Source organism: Podospora pseudoanserina, chromosome 2, assembly GCF_035222485.1.
Source record: "Podospora pseudoanserina strain CBS 124.78 chromosome 2, whole genome shotgun sequence".
In the NCBI taxonomy this organism is placed as follows: domain Eukaryota; kingdom Fungi; phylum Ascomycota; class Sordariomycetes; order Sordariales; family Podosporaceae; genus Podospora; species Podospora pseudoanserina.
Genome location: NC_085921.1, coordinates 2,830,304 through 2,848,870, shown reverse-complemented (window position 1 = coordinate 2,848,870; position 18,567 = coordinate 2,830,304). Strand labels below are relative to the sequence as shown.

The 18,567-nt window shown below is 52.3% G+C and overlaps 8 protein-coding genes across 8 annotated transcripts; 3 read left to right on the top strand and 5 right to left on the bottom strand.

Annotated features, from left to right (window-relative positions):
• Window positions 1–282: 282 nt before the first annotated feature.
• Window positions 283–923, bottom strand: QC764_207185 (uncharacterized protein). The gene is made up of 2 exons (XM_062944432.1): window positions 601–923; window positions 283–530 (listed from the first exon to the last, which is right to left on the bottom strand). The coding sequence occupies exons 1-2, from the start codon at window positions 896–898 to the stop codon at window positions 400–402; spliced, it is 429 nt and encodes a 142-aa protein (XP_062803258.1). The 5' UTR covers window positions 899–923; the 3' UTR covers window positions 283–399.
• Window positions 924–1,418: 495 nt separating this feature from the next.
• Window positions 1,419–2,915, bottom strand: QC764_207180 (uncharacterized protein; the record flags this gene model as incomplete). Its single annotated transcript, XM_062944431.1, has 1 exon — window positions 1,419–2,915. The coding sequence occupies one exon, from the start codon at window positions 2,913–2,915 to the stop codon at window positions 1,419–1,421; it is 1,497 nt and encodes a 498-aa protein (XP_062803257.1).
• Window positions 2,916–3,025: 110 nt separating this feature from the next.
• On the bottom strand, window positions 3,026–3,377 carry QC764_0038310 (uncharacterized protein; the record flags this gene model as incomplete). Its single annotated transcript, XM_062940261.1, has 2 exons — window positions 3,026–3,279; window positions 3,362–3,377. The coding sequence occupies 2 exons, from the start codon at window positions 3,375–3,377 to the stop codon at window positions 3,026–3,028; spliced, it is 270 nt and encodes an 89-aa protein (XP_062803256.1).
• An 850-nt stretch (window positions 3,378–4,227) lies between these two features.
• On the top strand, window positions 4,228–6,039 carry QC764_207170 (uncharacterized protein; the record flags this gene model as incomplete). The annotated part of the gene is made up of 1 exon (XM_062944430.1): window positions 4,228–6,039. One exon carries the CDS (start codon window positions 4,228–4,230, stop codon window positions 6,037–6,039), a length of 1,812 nt encoding a protein of 603 aa, XP_062803255.1.
• Window positions 6,040–6,144: 105 nt separating this feature from the next.
• Window positions 6,145–10,249, bottom strand: PGS1 (CDP-diacylglycerol--glycerol-3-phosphate 3-phosphatidyltransferase). Its single transcript, XM_062944428.1, has 4 exons — window positions 9,861–10,249; window positions 9,737–9,808; window positions 7,995–9,680; window positions 6,145–7,889 (listed from the first exon to the last, which is right to left on the bottom strand). The coding sequence occupies exons 1-3, from the start codon at window positions 10,230–10,232 to the stop codon at window positions 8,418–8,420; spliced, it is 1,707 nt and encodes a 568-aa protein (XP_062803253.1). The 5' UTR covers window positions 10,233–10,249; the 3' UTR covers window positions 6,145–7,889; window positions 7,995–8,417.
• Window positions 7,596–7,733, top strand: QC764_207160 (uncharacterized protein; the record flags this gene model as incomplete). Its single annotated transcript, XM_062944429.1, has 1 exon — window positions 7,596–7,733. The coding sequence occupies one exon, from the start codon at window positions 7,596–7,598 to the stop codon at window positions 7,731–7,733; it is 138 nt and encodes a 45-aa protein (XP_062803254.1).
• Window positions 10,250–10,384: 135 nt separating the features above from the next.
• On the top strand, window positions 10,385–11,385 carry QC764_207140 (uncharacterized protein). The gene is made up of 7 exons (XM_062944427.1): window positions 10,385–10,542; window positions 10,606–10,626; window positions 10,696–10,702; window positions 10,768–10,845; window positions 10,908–10,950; window positions 11,005–11,172; window positions 11,236–11,385. Exons 1-7 carry the CDS (start codon window positions 10,492–10,494, stop codon window positions 11,282–11,284), a joined length of 417 nt encoding a protein of 138 aa, XP_062803252.1. The 5' UTR covers window positions 10,385–10,491; the 3' UTR covers window positions 11,285–11,385.
• Window positions 11,386–13,480: 2,095 nt separating this feature from the next.
• Window positions 13,481–18,377, bottom strand: QC764_207130 (uncharacterized protein). Its single transcript, XM_062944426.1, has 4 exons — window positions 17,380–18,377; window positions 16,093–17,289; window positions 13,933–16,037; window positions 13,481–13,873 (listed from the first exon to the last, which is right to left on the bottom strand). The coding sequence occupies exons 1-3, from the start codon at window positions 17,507–17,509 to the stop codon at window positions 14,008–14,010; spliced, it is 3,357 nt and encodes a 1,118-aa protein (XP_062803251.1). The 5' UTR covers window positions 17,510–18,377; the 3' UTR covers window positions 13,481–13,873; window positions 13,933–14,007.
• Between the last annotated feature and the right edge of the window lie 190 nt (window positions 18,378–18,567).

Below are 18,567 nucleotides of genomic sequence, written 5' to 3'. Positions count from 1 at the left end.
CACACTCTTCCACTCTAGGCTCTCCCTCCGTTACAGAATTGGTCATCAGCCATTTAGGGTAGTTGGGTGACATGGAGATGCTACCTACCTACATATCAGATTCAAGCTTCGTTCATGTTAGAACGTGCTTGGGTCCCCTTGAAGGATTCAGCCGGAAGAAAGTCTGGGCGAAACGAGTCGGTTAAAGGTTACATTCGCGGTCCGTATGTAGACCGAAAGCAAGACTTGTCTGCATCCATCAATGGCGCATCATGAAGACCTGTGCGACTACGTTGGGGGCCTGGAGCTTGTTTTCAATGCCGTTCTTGCCTATTCGACATCAGGTGTAACGCAGTTTCATACACTGTCTGTGTATAAACATTCTCTGAAGGCCGCCCTGGTAACCAAGCCACATGTTCCTCAATCCAAACAGCCTCTGATAGCAAAACTCTTCCAAGTCTTTTCCGGCTCGGAGGGAACACAAGTCTCCTCTGGAATAGGGATCCCGCTTCCGCTGGCAGGATTGCAATCGGGGTTGGCATACACCGTTACTGAAAACCGGGCATGTAAGCTACCTCTGTGCCGCACTTGAGATGACAAAGGCCGTAAATAGCGGCTTACCTTTGCACTTCCTATCTTGACGCTCCACTTTGATGACTCTCACATCTCCCCATACGTCTGGCACATTCTGGCATCCTTCCGTCTCGTCCATTACGGCTAGGAATGTGCCGAGCCTGGTGGTCATGTACCAGTAAGGGTCTTCATGGCTGCATTCAGGATGTTGGTAGAAGCCCAGGATGGTCATCAAGTCTCCCCAGGGGTCCTTGATGCGGCCAGTTGGTGTGGAAGGCGAGGTTGGTGTTGCGGTGGAAAGGGCTGCGAGGCCGGTGATCGTGAGGAGGAGCTTCATGATGATCATCGAGGAAGGCTAACTGGCTAGCGAAATGTCAAGGCCTAGCTATAGACTAATTTATGGAATCAACGGGATGATAGCGTCTCTTTATAGACAGGATTGTTTGGGGAGGCGTAGCAAACATATTCTGCTATTGCCGAACCTCGTGGCGGCTATATTAGATAATTGATTAATCCAACATACACTACAACGGAGCTTGACTCTGTGTCACTGCTGAGACAGCAATCACCGGCCGTATTTTATTCTTGTGTAACATAGAAATCATCGTTGGAACCTTGTCCCTTCTAGATTTGCGTTAGGTCCATCTAAAGGATTGACCCGGAATCTGCTCTGAGTAACACGAGCTACCTAGGTAGGCGTTGCATTACGGGCCCATAAGCGTTTGTGGAACAGCGGCAGTGACCTATGACCCCAATACAAGAGGAATGTCAGAGGGTTCAAGAACAGATCTGAGGTCGATACGCTTACTGTATATGATTCTCTCAAATAATTCCTAAAGTAAAGAAAACAGCGGCTTTTTAACAACCTATGCACATTTCCAGCCCTCCAATCTATCCGTCAACCACCCACTAGTCCTCTTTAACGCCGTCTTCCTCTCCATCATAGCCGGCGCGTACCCCTGCCCCATCATGAACTTATTATCCATCTTACACAAATCCTCCACCCAGCTCCACTGAACACAATCCCCCCACAACTTGCAAGCCTCCTCACAATCCCCCACCGACTCCCAAGCCTTCTTCCACTTCGCCTCATCATACCCCTTCCCCTCCGGCCCAGGAGGATCATTCTTATTCCCCGAACTAACCTGCCATACCCCCGACATATTATCCCACCACTCCGCCCTATTATTCCGTGCCCTCAACTCAGGAAGGATGACCCGTTTCGCAAAGTCCCCATGTCTGATCGGCCCGTCTTTCTCAAAATCCCACTCCTGTTCCAACTGGTAATATCTCGCCACATCTCTTGAATGGACTTTATGCCAGCTCAGCAACGGCTCGCACCAATTCCACTTCTCAAATCCAAATCGCCAGTGCACAACAGGGTTGAAGCCCCAGGTGAATCTTTCGTCTCCATGATTCTCCCCGAATTTGACCCCGTATTTGTTGAGCGCGTGACCGAGGACTTGATCACCGCAGCAGTGGGCGGCCGTGTATTCTTCGTAATCCGCGGCCATCTTGTCGTTTTGCCCAAAGGACCTCTCCCACGCTCCGCGGGAGATGACAAAGCCCGCACCGCCATGGGCGAAGATCACGTCCGACTTCCCGGCGAAGCTGCCCAGGTAATGCGACTTCCTCCAGTCATACTTGGACAGGTAGGCAAGGATGTTAGTGAGGAAGAGATAAGTGTCGTCTTCCATGTAGATATACCACTTCGCGTGGGGGTAGTTCCTCCCAGCGTGTTGCATCAACGGGACGAACTTGTACTTGTCGATGATCCAACCACCCGCGGGGCCAAAGTTGTCGCCTTCTATACCCGCTGCTTCGACGTAGGCGTTGTGGCTGTTGTAGAGCGGTTGTTGGCGATAGATTTCGAAGTCGGGATGGTTCGATTTGAGGGTGTGGGTGGTGTTTTCTAGGGCGTCGATGATGTTGAAGGTGCCGATGGTGGAGGGGGCGTCGGAGTAGATGACCGAGTTGGATTGGGGGATGCGGTCTGGGGAGAGGGAGGTGGTGAGGTGGATTAGAAGACGTTTCCAAAGAGACGTGTAGCCCGTTTTCATGATCAAGAGGACGTCTTCTGGTGCCAGGGTACTGTCTTTGGGCTTGCCATTTGGGCTCTTTGTCGGGTCAGGGGTTTGAACTGCTGGTGGTGGTGGTGACCATGCCGTGGTGGTTGGATGTGAATGGGGATCAAGGTCAACATCATGACCGGCTTGTGATGGTGGCGTTCTCCAGTCTGGAAGTATCACGGTATGATAGCTTTCGTTTGGAATTTTGACATCCACAAGATGATAGATACCCCAGAGGCACGCTGATATCACGATAGCTGGCACCAGCCGGTTGTTCCTGTATGTCACAACCATGATGCTGGTTCAGTAACGTAGGTTTGGATGTTGGAATTGGACAAACAGAAAAAACTGGATTCTCGTTAAAAGCCTCTAGGCGGTGAACTCAAGATCAGTCGAGGTAATATTTAGTCTAAAGTCTTTGGACCAGGACCAACCAAGGCATCCATGGCGCTCCCAAGCAGCTTCGAGTGAGCTGAATGTCCCCATACACCGACCTTTCTGTGGAGGCTGTGACCCCGATACGACGTGTTGCACAAAAACTCGAAGCGAATAGGCGGCGAGCGACTCTTGGTCGGGATTCCGAGGATCATGTTGAAGTTGACTCTACGGCGCAGCCCGCATAAAGGCTGAGGACATGATCCGAATACAACCTTGAGATCTGATGATGGTTAGCTTTCCATATAAGCATAAAGTTGAGACAAAGGTCTGACTCACCAGGATTCAAGATCAAGATCCCAAACGAATGACCGTGCTCATGGGCTGATGGTTCTACAAGTTGAGTGCGCCGAGGGTTCGGCGTGCAACTGCGGCTAAATGCGCTGTGCTCCCCAATGTAACATGCCCTAAATGCCCTATGGGCTAAGCCAGGAGCACTGAGAGGTCGTCCTCGGTCCCACAATAATTGTGTGGCGCAAACTGGAACGCTCTTTTCCACCGGACACTGTCACGATGCTCTTCTGGAAAAATAGACCGCCATACCACAATACTCTATTTGCCTCTTTGTTCAATGTCTCAATACCCGACAATTGGATACCGAGCAACTTTTGGACAGACTCCCACTCGTGCCCACAGCCTCCACAACGTACGAGACATACAGTAAAAGCTGTAGGTGCACAAAGCAGCCAGCTCTTGGATTCGCCGATTCCAAGAAGGGCTGAAAGCACACTCTTCGGAGGGCGGCTCATTGGCATAAGGCGCAGCAAAAGGCCTTACCGATAGGTTGATAGATACGATGCAAACCAGCCGCGTGAAGCCACATAGGAAATCTTGGCTGAATGGGACGTTGCAGCCTCCAGAGCCGCTACTTGCTCACACGCCGGGCAAGTCCTAATTTGACGAGCACGATGGCTTCCCGGGTCACCAGCTACGGGGTCTGTACAGATTCTGTCATCTGAAGAGGGGAAGCCGAAGTCGGATTCCAGGCAGGCATACGAGCTGGCCTCTACGGTGTGACACGGTAAGTCACAGCTTAGATGTAGAGACATGCCTATGCTCTCTCCCTTTTGTACTGCTATCCCCTCCGCCTTCTGACCAGCCTGGTCTGTTCACGATACACATCTTCTTTCAGGAGTTCTTGTTGGCCAGCATCACTCGCTTTGACGATCCAATGATGTCACCAAAGGAGAAGAACGATGACTTCCGGGAGCCAGTGGTGCAAGGCCATCCCCCTTCAGCCTCTCGTTTACTTCTGAATATCTTGGGTTGCCTATTATCCCTACCCATCTACTACTTTTCAACAGTCCACAGTCGCTACCCCGTAACGCTAGACATCGTCATCACTATCGCTCTCACAGAACTCAACCGTTATATCGTCGAAGGACGTCGACAACACTTTGCTCGTTCCCTACATACACCGAGCTTCGACCAACACTTGGACGAAAAGAAAGAATGGAGCGGTCTTCACTTGGAAGCTCAACCATGCCTCCCCAACGCGGACTGTATGGCGGCAGTTGTTGGCTGGCGTGAGGATCCATCGCTCTATGCCCGGGCACTGCAAAGCTACAAGTCAGCCAAGACATGTACCTTCTTCCTTGCAGGCATCGACGGTGACGAGGCAGAAGACCAAGACATGGTCAACGTCTTCTGCCAAGTTTTTCCCGAGAACTCCACCGTCATCCAGATTCCAGAGCCCCTGGGTGAGGTTGCTGAACGCATCCGCGCCAAAACCATGGCTCTCCAGCGTCAAAACGGAATTCCTGTCAACGAAGACGAAGCAAATGCCATTTCCATGCAAGCTTGTCTCGACCTAGCCCGATCGATCCTTCGACAACATGACCTGACCATTGGCGGTCCCAAGGGTATCAAACATCTCTGTCTGAAGCAACGCCATATGCACAAAAAGGGAATAATGTTCACAGCCTACGTCTTTGCACTTGTCATCTCAGACATCCTCGGCATTGAGTACCTCTGGTCCTCCGACTCAGACACCATCGTCTTTCCAGATTCCTTAGAGAAAACAATCAACACCATCGCTTCTGACCTCAAAGCAGGCGGCGCCTCCTCCGGGCTTGTCGTCCACAACAACAGAGAAACCGCCGTCACAAACCTCGCCTCAGCGGTCTACTGGGGCGAGCTCTACCTCACCCGCTCAACACCAGCTTGCACCGGCACCAGTGACTGCCAGTCTGGTCCCAGCACCGCCTTTCGTCTGTCTGCCCTTCCGGCGATCCTGGTGCCGTGGTATACGCAAATCGCCTTTGGCAAGCGGATGATTGTCAACGAAGACAGGCATCTCACCACTAATTTACTACTCAGAGGATGGAACGTAATCTTTGCCTCCGATGTCCTGGCTGCAACAGACACCCCTACCACAATGTCTCGATGGTTGAGACAACAAGTCCGCTGGGCGAGGGCAACGCATATCGAGTCGCTTCTCAGGCCAAAGGTCTATCTCGTCAGTCATCCGCTTCTGTTCTACGGGATGGTGAAGCGGGAGTTTGGACCGGCGATCGGAGCGTTGGCGGTGATGTGGTTCTTTTTTACTGGGCACCAGTTGATTGAGATATCGGTTATGGACTTTGTCTTTCGGATCTTGATTAGCACCATGTATAATTTTGTGAGAAACACACACCGGTTGAGGCTCGGAGATGTGAGGTGGATCGTGCCGGGTGTGTTCTTTTACTACATCCCCTTGCCGGCGGTGCAGATTTACAGCATGCTGACCATGGCAGCTGATGGCTGGGGGACGTCGATGAGGGCGAGTGGGGATATGGAACGGGCAAAGAGGGAGGGCATGAGGAAGGCGTGGTTTGATCTTGGGTTCTTTGTTGTTTGGATGGGGATTGTGGCTGGGGTTGTGGCGAAGGTGTTGGCTATCCACTGGGGATTGGTGTGGTATGAGAAGATGGTGTGCATAATGGTGAGCATGGGGGTGGCGATGTGGGGTGGTTGGAGGGTGACGATTGGTGCTTCTGGATGAGAGGGTTGTGTAATTGTAGATGGATGTATATAACTACCTAGATTTTAGATATATATTTACAACACAGTTCAGTGTAATTAGAAGTAGGGATATGTATTGATCACATGCCTTGCAAGGGACTTTACACAAGTGAGGCATCTTCCTGGGCTTCATGAAGGATCTTGAGTGTGATGTCGACAACCGTGTAGAAATTGATCTGCCCAATCCCAGGTCACAGAACCATGGTACAAGACGACGATATACTGAGGCAACGTCCGTATCTGGTGAATGGGCACAGGAATATCGTCCACGTAAAAGAAGATGATGACATGTTTTGCCATAACTGATACAAGACGAGCAATCTTGGGTCCGGTTGTAGGAGAATAAGCAATTAATCTTCTTCTACGTTGCCGATATTCTGGTGCACATTCACCAGCACGAAGCTGTGGAAGAATGCTGTGGTTGGCAGTCACGGTAATGCTGTTGTGTGAGAGGTGGTATTCTGCAAGTAATTCGGGACTGATATCGAGCACATGCTGACATTTATATCCCGCCCTCATGCGGGTCGTCCTTCGCCGTCTGGGCCGCCAGCCCCGAAGTCACATTTCTTGACTCACGGCTAGTCCGGGGGCATTGGGACGTCGACGTGTTGGAAGCCTCAAGCGTCTGAGCTCGAGCAGAAGCCGCTCAGACACACATTAGTCTACTTGGCTTCCCAGATCCCCGATCTTGACCAACCCTCAGATGTTCGAGTCGGGGAAGGGAAGAGGTTGGAAAATGGCTCGGACCCGCAACAGCCCATCGGTGATAACGGTGGTCTGTCATCCACGAAAAGCTTCGGCCCGCGAGAATGGCCCTGATAAGAAACTCCAAAAGTTAAAACTCCGAACATGTCTCGCATCTTAAATGCGAGCCGTTCAACTACCGCACTGGCAAGGGCAACAAGGTTGCATATCAACGCGCCCCCTCTTGCGTGATCCCGCAGACCTCATCAAGGGCCATAGCTCCCCTGTGCCTCAAGCCCACCAGCAATCCCTTGAGATCCCTAGCCCTATCTAGGACCTTTCACCCCAACCCAGAACAACCTTTGTGGCTGAACTACAAAATCGCACAGTCGAAACCGTTTCATATCCATCGCTGGGTCTTGTGGGTACAGCACGCCAGCGGCGCAGCACCTTTATCTCTGCGTTGACATCCCGCAAACGAAACAACCAAGAAGAGGGGCGCGGACGCAACAGACTACGCCACCCGCGACAGGGCCCTAATTTTAGCGGTGCTCTTCCTCCTCCTCTTTGCTTGGGAAACAGGTGAATGGGTCGTTGGCCGGTACTCCGATCCGCCAACAACAACACCACCACCACCACCACCACACTCACCACTTAAGACTCGACGACCTCCTCGTCTCTTGTCCTGGCGACCACCTCTGATCATGTCGATCATCAACTTTCAAAACTGAGAACCAAAAAGTGGTCCAGCAGGAGCTGCCATATCCCCTCCTCTTCCTCATCTCTCCGGTGGAGACTCCATACCTCGCTGGCCGACCTATTCCTCCCAACCATATCTACAACAAAACCACCATGATGCAAGCCGTCCCCCTCAAGCGGAGCCTCTCCCGCTCTTTCATCAGAGTCATCCAGCGAGCGCTCCCCCTCGTCAAAAGCAGGAGAAGATCATGGACGACGAACGCCAAGATCAGGATGCCGATCGACTTGTGAGGATGAACGTCAACCACCAAATAGACCGATGATTATCTGAAGCTACAGCTGGAACGCTTGTGGTGGGGGTTGGTTCGGGAGATGTAGCGTGGTGGCCCAGTCAGGTCAGCAGGGCCCAAGCTGTCGGGCCGGACCCCCCACGATCGGTCCCAAAAGCTTCGACTTGATAACAGCATACTCCAAAAAATCATCTCAGTGGCGCAATGCCATTGTGGTAGACTTTTCCGGCGTTCTTTAAAATGGGGACTGCACGAGACTTACAGGGGGGGGCGTTTCGGGAGACGATCTTTTTTATGTCTTTGCATTTTCCAACAAAAAACGGGGATGTTTGTCATGTCCGGGATGACTTAAATGCGAATCAGTATTAGGGAACGGCGTTTATCGGTTGTCTGCTTTTCAGGTTTGCATTGCAGCGCATTTTGATGTCGGAAATCAGGGCGGGAGGATCGAAGATGTGGTGACTTTTTGCATACATACCCCATCGTCCGGCGTGACGACAGAGACTCTCGAGTCTGATGGGCACACTCGCTCAGCATTGAACAAAACATAAAATTTCCATCCGTCCAAACAGCTGACATCTGAACTGTGATGCTGACGTATCCTTCTATCCGTATTCTTGGGTATCGTTTGCCTCTCCTATTCTTACACCAGTCCTACACATCAAGTCTCCACCAGACCAGTTCCTTACAAGGCACCTCCCACAAGCCGCACGATCAACATCGCAATGCGCACCTTGAGACCGACGCGGCGCTCAGTCTTGGCATAGTCCTCTCGGGTGACCACCGTGGTATTTTCTTGCAGCCAATTTTGCTCGTTGGCCAGTTGTTTCTTCAGACTCTCATTCTCCGTCACGATGAGAGCGTTGGCTTCCAGGTCCAGCGAGTAGCTTCTCTTAGTGTAGTTGGAGCTACCGATCAGACTTATGGATGGACCATTGTTGTCTGGTAGAGTCACCCACAAACCCTTTGCGTGGTACGTCCAAGCTCCAGGCTCGCCAACCGTGCCCTTCCTCCACTCTTTCATTACCGTAGATGCGTCCAGCTTCTTCTCATGAACTGCGCGCACAAAGCGCCGGGCAAGCAGTGTGTACGCATCTGGTAACAGTCCTGAGACGCCGGGAGACTTGTAGAAGCCGTTGGCATACGGTGAAGCTGTAATAACAGTATTATTTTGCGATGCGGTTGACAGAAGGAGCTTGGTCAGCGATGGGGCAGGGTTAAAGTATCCTGCGGTAAATGTCCAAGATGACTTGGAATATTGTGGGGCGGCAAGGGTGCTCAAAATATGCGTGATGGCCGGGAGTTCTGTCGATGTGTCTGGCGACAGTAATTGCGAGAACTGGGCGAGCATGTAAACAGATGTATCCCGCTTTTCCAATGGTGTGGAGTCATTGGCGGTCAGCGGCGCAGTCTTGGGTGAGATGAGACCTGCCAGCAATCCTGTTGATTCTCTGACAAACTGCTTGTGATCTTCCAGAGGGGATGGGGCGGCGTTGTCCTTGGGCCACACCATGTCGAAGCCGGAAGGGGCGTCGGATGGGTCGATGCGAAAGCTGAGTGACGATATGGCATCATGCAAATTGGAAAAGTATTCCGTGATGTCCCTGGACGAAAACAGGTGATAGCGATCTTGCCTGTCGCTGAAGTAGTCGTTGGACAGGTTGGCGCCGGTCATCATGATCTCGTCATCAAAGCCGTACAGCTTCATGTGTTGTAGACCCCATCCTTCGTTTATTCTCTTCGGGATGTGCTTCTTTCTGAATCCTGTGAGATTCGGTGTGTGGTACATGCGGATCTCAACGCGATCTGGGCCGAATTCCTCGACCAATGGGGCCAGAAGTGATGCGCATGATGGATCAGGGGCTTCGCGTGTGCCTCTCAGGGCGTCGGTAAGGATGCTGAGTTTGAGGTTCGGCTTGGAGCGCAGCGCCTCTTGGAGTGTAGTGATCTTCGACTTGTCAGATACTGACAGGGCAAAGCTCGATCCAAGCTACAAAGACATACCAGTTCCTTCTCAGACTTCCCAATGTACAGTGTCGACAGGAAGATGCGTCTTTCCGCATTGCGAATCTTGTCCTGTTTCCGAGTCAGAGCCCAACGACTGCTAGAGGGCGCGGGGCTAGACAACCTTGAGGGTTTCGTAGAACTCGGTTGGCGATTGGAGAACCCGAATTTGCGATCCGTTGATCCTGAATGATGGGGCAATCTTGTCAAGCTCGCTGACAAACGGGGACAGCATTCCAGCACTGGAAGTGGCAGCGGACTGCGCGCCGGGAGTGGCGTTTGCTGTGGGCATCGAGAATCGTCGGCATTGTGGTTGTTGTTTAGCAACCCGGAGGGATGGCTGTCGGAGAGCAGCCCGAAGCTTAGTCGAACATCGTGAGGCAGTCCTGGTCAGCATAGCCGAGAAGCGCTGGGGACTGGAGAGAAGAAAGGTGGTGATATCGGCGGCGGTTCGGAAGAGGGTGAAGATCAAAGAGCTGATAGCTATGTAGTCCATAGGTTCATAGGGTGCAACCTGGAACCGTTGACAATCTCGAAAAAGAGCACTGACGCAGGCAACGCGGGGCTTGGCGGCAGGGGTAATTGGAGCTCTCCCATTGGCTCGGGAGTCGCCGGCCCACAATCCCGCCCACTGGCGTCAGTTCGGCAGCGAGCTCCCATCTTGCCTGGGCTTGGCCGCAACGACCGCAATCCTCAACTGATACCATCACCACATCCAGCCACGGTCAATTGGCCCGCGCTCGCCTTTGCCCACCATGTCGTACCTCTCCAGAACCCTCGGCAATCTGCGCAAGATTGGCTTCAAGGTTTGCTCCTCCAATACCCGTGAGACACCTGAATACAGTAGCTAACCTCAGGCGCAACTCTAGGAATACTGGCATCAACTCAACGTTCGTCCCCTCCTCGAGTCCCCCGCCTACTCAGCCACAGCTAACATAGCCTCGACCCCCGACGAATAGTACATCGGTACGCCTCGAAGCACATCGATGATGGAGGGCGGAAGGATGGGTGGAGACTGACGTAGTCTGCAGGTGACACCAAGGCCGGTACTCTTGTGGGTGTCGACAAGTTCGGCAACAAGTTCTACGAGAACATGGATGAACTTCCCCGTATGTTCTAGGCTTCTATCTCCGGCATATACATTGGTTGAAGTGCTGATCAACTTGAGCAGTCCGCTCCAGATGGGTTGACTATGCCAAGCACGACTACGATGCGTAGGTTTCGCTAATGGTCCCATCGCAACATCAGTCTAACTTGCTCTGCGACAGTGGCCAGATTGAGCCCTTGTGGCACGCCTGGATCTCCTACTCCGTCGACACTCCTCCCAACAAGGACCCCATCACCACCGCCACCGGCATTGCCAACCGCCCTTGGGCCAACACCGAGCACATCCCTAACAGGACTTTTACTAGAGCTGCGTTCAAGACATATAGCACGTAAGGAGCTTTCTTTGTTCATTACCATTTCCATCATATCACAGAAAACTGATATTATCTCAGAACAAAGCCCAAGATCCAGTCATGGCAGCCCGTGGCCGCCCCTAGGTAAAGCAAGGCTGGCTGGAAGAAAGAGTCGCCACGAGCGCATGACAAATGTACATACAAATGTTTCCCTGGTGAATAGACCCCTTTCTAGGTTTGATATGCTCGGCGCATTCCCACGTACTTCACAGAAGCAGCATGTTTGTTCTTGTGGTTCTACCCTGTTTGGGTATAGTCGATTCTTTGCCCCCAATTGGAAATTGTTCGGTATGGGGCCTTTCTCCATCTCTTGCTTTGGTATCTGCCCCCATGCTTTCTTTCTAGGCTATGCTCGTCACCTTCTTGAAAAGGAGGATAGAGGGAAAGGGAAAGGAAGTGGAGCGGGAAAATGAAAAATGTCGTGAAAGAGCACAAACTGGTTTCCTAATCGCATAATAATGCAAAAGGTAATTGAGAGCACATGGCATGCACAATTGGGCAAATAAAGGGGCAGTAGGGATGCATTTTCTTAGATCGAGGCCTCTGAGAATTTCACACATTGATATTAAAAACCCGGACAATTGATGTGAAGCATGTATTTACACTACAAGCCTTTTGACCAATTAAAGAGCTCTCAAATGGGGCATCCCATAACCACTAACACACCCAAAGAGCACATAATTCAGCTTCCACTCTACCCAGCCTACCATAGGCCTGCTACCAACTTGACCAAATATGCAGTCATTAAACAACGCCCTTGTAGTCTGCTCAAGAAATACTACATCAATCCCTCGTTCCATAGTATACCTACTTTGATCCATCACCGTAACCATCCATTCATGGCTGTTATGGAACAATATCCGGATCCAGGCTTGGTAGGTCGATTATGATGCCTTCTCATCACTGAGACGCTTAAAGACTGGAAAGTTTAATGTGAGATTTGAGAAAAATACAAAGTCAGCCTGTTTTGTTGGGAGAGCCGATCGACTTTTAGTTAACGTATTAGAAGACTTCTTAGTGAGCACAGTTGTTCGTTGTTTTTTTGCTCTTTCGCATCGATTGATTCATCACTCAAACTCTGTTACCTGAAACCAGCCGTAGGCCCTGATCAAGAGACAAGCCATCCGCAACCACCGTTCAATCAACCAAGGGTGTAATCTTTTGCAAGAAAAAAAACTCAATGCTATTAGATCTCAGTTATATCGTAGCGTACCTAGGACCACGGGGTGGACGAGTTGCAGCAATATCCACCTCCGCAATGATACCCCTGAGCCCCGATCTCTCAAAAAGCCATTTCTTGGCCGGCAATTCGTCCATTGTGCCCGGATTCAGGCGAACACTCAGGACCGGCTTTCCAATCTCCAACAAGGTTTGGATACATATCTCAAGCGGGTGACGCATAGGCGGAAAGGTCCGAGCCATGCGGACATGGAGTGTGGCCAGATTGGGATTGATATAGCCATACTTGCGTTCCACTGGGGAAATGTACTTGGTAATATACAGATGGTAATGTCTCAAGGTCTCACGACGACTGTCCTTGTCGACGAATAGCGTCGCGGGTAAGTTGTTCTTGAAACCTGGCTTACGGATGGTCACCTCACGAGGCTCCCAGGTATGATGGTTAGACGAGGAAGCGAAGTTCGATGGGGAGCTTGCGAAGGCTGAAAGTGGTATTCAGAGGAGTCGAGAGGGCACCATCAGTCGAGAGGATGTCGGCGACTAAATTTGTGCGACCAGCCGGAAGGATACTATGGGGAGTTGGAACGTCTTCATGGGGAGTCGAAACGTCCGCTGGGGGAATCGAAGAACTGTCATGAGGAGTCTAGAGGGTGTGACAGGAAGTCGAAAAGATGTCTCCAGACGTCGAATCGGTGGAATGGCCCTCGACAGCATCCTGCTCCTCCTCAGCGCGCTTTCTCTTGGCATCGTGTCGTCAGTGGGTCTCGGTAAAATGGGGACATAGTGGTGAGGGAAAGGGAAAGTGAGGCAGAGAGAGAGAAACTGCGATGCCTTTTCAAAAGCCTGGGGGTTGAAGGGTCGATGAGCATGCTGCTAGCCGAAGAGTAAGAGAAGAAAAAAAAGCCTAAGCTGCTGACTTTGTAGTCGCTATTTTCTGTGCTCCCGCTGGTTATTCCAGTGGGGGCACACCCTTGTCTCCGAGACCGAGTGCTCCTTCCCTCCACAAGACCGACTGCTCCTTCCCTAACAAAGTCCTTTACACCCAGGTTGTGGCAGTCACGCAGCCTACCCAACTTATTGGGTCTAAGTCGCGCCTGGGAGGCACTTGTCCCCAGCCTTGTTTGTTTCTCTTTCAAATGTCACATATCGAGCCATGCTGCTTTGTCAAAATAGCATTGATTAAAAAATCAGGTACGGACGTCTTCCTTGTCATCTCCTCTACTTGACTCTCTCGCATACATGTCTAACAGACCAACGCATATGCATGCAAATGCAACACCTAAAAGAGATCGACAGCTCTCTTGCTCTATCAGCAAAGCAAAATTCCCAATTCTGTAGACAAGGCAAAAGTTATAAGGAAAAAGGGTTGTTGCAGGACGTATATATGGGCAATGAAGGCGTATCTTTTCAGGCAAGAAAAGTCAAAAGCAGCGCAGAAAACGACCCTCTTTCTTTCCCTCCTTTTATTTGAAGCGAGTTTCGATAGCTGCCTTGATGGCTAGATGTAGCAAGATTTTGTCAGCGATGGAATTATGGAGCAATAAGAGAGGTTCGTACCTTCAGTGGTCACACGAGCATCGCCAAACAGCATTCTCGTGCCGGGCATGTAGAACATCGGGTTCGGGACATCAGCTAACAATCGTCAGTCATCGTGCCCAGCCACAGAAGAGTCCCATCAAACTCACCGTATCCACTAGCCAAGCCTCTCTTCATGACAATCACCTGCTTGCTCTTCCACGCATGCAAGACGGGCATTCCAGCAATCGGACTACCAGGCTCCAAGGCAATCGGGTTGACTGTATCATTGGCACCAATAACAAGGGTTACATCCGTCTCTCCAAAGTCGTCATTGATCTCATCCATTTCCAGCACGATATCGTACGGAACGCTGGCTTCAGCAAGCAAGACGTTGCACTGGCCCGGCATGCGACCAGCAACGGGGTGAATGGCGAAGCGGACCTTGATGCCCTTGGACCGAAGCATTTGGGTGATATCCGAGATAGCATATTGCGCCTTGGCAACAGCCATGCCATACCCAACAACAATGATGACGGACTCGGCATTGGTGAGGGCGTCAGCTGTCTCTTCGACATTGGTCTGTGTCACACTCCCTTCAATCTTGTAGTCGCTGGTGGTGGGCGCCGAGATTCCTCCGAACAGAACGTTGACAAGTGAACGGTTCATAGCAACACACATGACATAAGAAAGAATGGAACCGGAGACGCCAATGAGTGCTCCAACTGTGGTCAAGAGAGGGTTGTTCAGCATGAAGCCCTCGGCGACCAGCGCAAAGCCGCTGTATGCGTTGAGGACGGTAATGACCACAGGCATATCGGCACCACCAATGGCTGCAGTTGTGGTGTAACCCTTGATGAACGAGAGTACGGTGTTGGCAGCAAGGGCACCGGCGGCAATCAGAGGGGCGCCAGGAGCCATGGTGACAAACGTGCCCATGGTGACCACATTCGCACCGAGTAGACCGGCGTTGACGGCATGACGACCTGGCAGCCGAAGCGGCTTAGAGGACATCTTACCGGCAAGCTTCATGAAGGCAACAATCGATCCGGTGAAGGTGATACCGCCGATGAGGACGCCAAGATAGCCAGTTACCATGTGAAGCATCGAGAGGTCAGTGACATCAGCCATAACGCTTCCGATACTGGTCAAGACGGCAGCAAGGCCGACCACGGAATGTAGGGCAGCGACAGTCTGAGGAAGATCGGTAGGGGTGATGCGCTTGCCGATGAGGAAGCCCAAGATTGTTCCGAGCGTAGCAAGACCACCAAACTGAGTGAGAACTTCAGGGGTGAAGCCGACTGCCAACAAGGAAGCGAGAACACCGGACACGACGCCCAAAATACCCAGCATATTTCCCATACGGGCAGTTGCTTGCGATGCAAGACCCGAAATAGAGGTGATGCAAAGGATCGAGCTCACAAGATAGCCAGCTTGAACAAGGCCTGCAGCTCCGCTCGAGGCCGCAGCGATGAAGCCACCTCCAAACACGAGGGCCGGGATTCCATAAAGCCACGGGTACTCGGGAGGATCAGTAGCACGGCGGAACATGTCGAGCATGCGCTTTGTGATGACGAACCCACCACCAATGTTGACGAAAGCGAGCAGGACAGAGGCGGCACCAAAGACTTGAGGGATCGTTTCAGGCAAGTATCCTCCACCGAGAATGAACAAACCACCAACGCCGACCATTCCAGAGATGGCGTTGGTCACACTCATGAGAGGTGAATGCAAGGCAGGAGCGACGTTCCAGACAACACGGTATCCGATCAGAGAGGCCAAAGCAAAGGTAAAGGCGTTGCCCATAAACAAGGGAGTAGTGAACTTGCCCAATGCGACAGCCGAGCCCATACCACCAGTGATCAGAGAAACCTCACGAGTTGCCTTTTGCCATGGTGTAAGTGCTACGACTTCGGCTTCTTTTGCGGCAGTCGAGGCAGCGGCGGGAGCAGGGGGAGGTGCTGGTCGGGGTGCTGGCGGGAGGATATGGCCTTCTTGTGTCACAATAGCGCCGCGTACGACTTCGTCTTTCAGATCGATGCCAAATTCCTTATCCTTCGGTGCCATGGACAGGAAGAATTTGGTGATATTGTTCGAGTACAGAGTTGAAGATTGGGTCGGTAGCCTAGAGGGGAAGTCGGTGTAACCTGTCTTACTTTAGTCACGAGCAACCTCGGGTACTGCTCCCGTGCCACGACTTACCAATGATCTTGACATCCTTGTAGGTAATCAGCTTTCCGGGTTCGGTCTTTTCGCAGTTTCCACCAGCCTCAGCAGCAAGATCGACAATAACAGATCCAGGCTTCATGATCTCAATCATGGCTTTGGTGATGAGTTTGGGCGCAGGTCTTCCAGGAATCAGGGCGGTGGTGATGATGATGTCCACTTCACGGGCTTGCTCGGTAAAAAGCTTCATCTCGGCCTCGATGAACTCTTTCGACATCTCTTTGGCGTAACCGCCTGCACCAGAGCCATCTTCTTCGATCTCAACTTCGATGAACTCGGCGCCAAGCGACTGAACCTGTTCTCTTGCAGCAGGCCGAGTGTCGAATCCACGAACGATTGCACCGAGTCTCCTTGCAGTTGCAATTGCGCTCAAGCCAGCAACACCGGCACCAATGACGAGAACCTTACAGGGCGGAATTTTACCAGCAGCAGTGACCTGACCAGTTAAGAAACGACCAAAGTTGTTGGATGCTTCGAGCACCGCCTTGTACCCAGCAATGTTGGCCATGCTGCTGAGGGCGTCAAAGACCTGAGCTCGAGAAATACGGGGAATAAGATCCATAGCGAATGAGGTGGCTTTGCGAGCCGCGAGTTTCTCCACGAGTGCCTTGTTCTGGGCCGGTTGAAGGAAGCTGATAACGGTCTGGTCTTCTCGTGTCAGATCAACCTCCTCCGCACTTGGCCCTCGGACCTTGAGCACAACGTCTGAACCTTTCCAGACAGCAGAAGCATCGTCAACCAAGGTAGCACCGGCGGCGGCATAGGCATCGTCCAGGAAATCGGCTTCGGCACCAGCACCTTTCTCAACAAGAACCTGGGAGAAGCCCTTCTTGAGCAGGAGGGCAACATTCTGAGGGGTGAGAGCCACACGGCGCTCGTTTGGGTATATTTCGCGGGGCACTCCCACAGTCAGCTTGGAGTACGGGGTGGTCGGCGGCAGAACTGCCGTGGCCTCGGTGGAGTACGCTGCCATTGGGCTCCTTGCCGACGGCTTAGCCGGGATGCCGGACAAAACGGAGGCATGGCGGACGAGCTGGAGCGGTTGAGCCTTCGGGAGAGCAATACTCAACGAGGCCGAACTCGGCCGATCACTTCCGGCAGTTCTCGTGCTGTGCCACGCCTTTTGTGAGATCACGGCGGTGCTGCCATTGCCAGCGCGGACTGGGGCGAAGTCTGTCAGGTCGAATTAGGTTCAATGGCTCACAAAAATGAAAAGGAACAAACTTCAACGGTTGGGCGTGGGGGTCTAGCGTGGCGGCTCACCGAAAACACGAGCTACTGCTGTCAATGACGGCCTAGAGGCGCGTTCAACGGGGCGCGAGCGTTGGTAGGGACGAGGCATGCAAGACGCGGTGTTGCAAGCCAGCGCCGGCTGGAGCAAGGACCTCGACATTATGTCTGCGCGCGACCCGTTACGCTATCGAGGCAGATCGAGGATCTTTGGGTCATTTGTTCACATTCAGGGCAGGTTGGCTTCTGACAACAATTGACACCAAAGGTAGGTAGCGAGGTCGGCGGAGCAGGCGCAATGAGGGGAGGACGACGTGGACGACTGGGTGTGGGACGGAGGCTTTGTTGGAGGAGTCTCACGGTCCTGTCTGTCGTGCTTGCGCAACATCAGCAGCACTTGGTCGTCTGCTGTCAAAACAATGAATTGAGTGGAAGGAAAGAGATTTCTCTTGTCCCACAGGGCAGTGGAGGGCAGGCAGAGGGGTCATTGGTATTAAACATCCCTTTCAGTTCCTCTCCACTCCATCTGTCCCTGCTTCCTGCACTGCACGGTGCCTCTTAAGGGGGGCGTGTGCTACCCCGCCCTTGATGAGGGGTCGATTTGATGTCCCGATGCGTGTTCCGTGATTGCCATCAACCGTCTTATGGCTGGCAGAATACCCGGCGGCATCTCATGCTTCATCCTCGGGTCGGATGCGACGGGTTTACGAGGTGGGTTGCCGTGGGGTTCACTCCATCCATCCCGAGGAACGATCACGGATGAGTCTCCATCACGAGCTCCATGTTGAAGATGCTTTGTGCGAGCTTGGCTGCATGTCGACGCCGCCCTCTGTTTGGTTCAGGGCGAAAGATTGCGGGGATGGGGAAGGTGGAGACATGGCCCCACAGCACGTCAAGTGTGGATCAATGTGTCCGCCAACTTGAAGTCTTGGCGCCGTGCATCTTCAGCGTTCCACGAACCATCCACGCGCCAGTCTGGCATCAGGCCGGCCCGTTTTCCAATCTTCGAGAAGTTGAGAGGGGGGTGAAGGTGCATGTTTGGTACGTTTTTTTCGGGCCAACGACGAGTACCTATATGCGCGATTTGTAGCCATCATCTGGTGTAGCACAAGCTGGGGTTGACATCTCATGACAAGTTTGAACGCTGACCGGCGATTATAGTAGACGGTACAACGGCTTGCTAGCTCATTGTGTGTTTCATTATGGCCTTAACGGATTGTT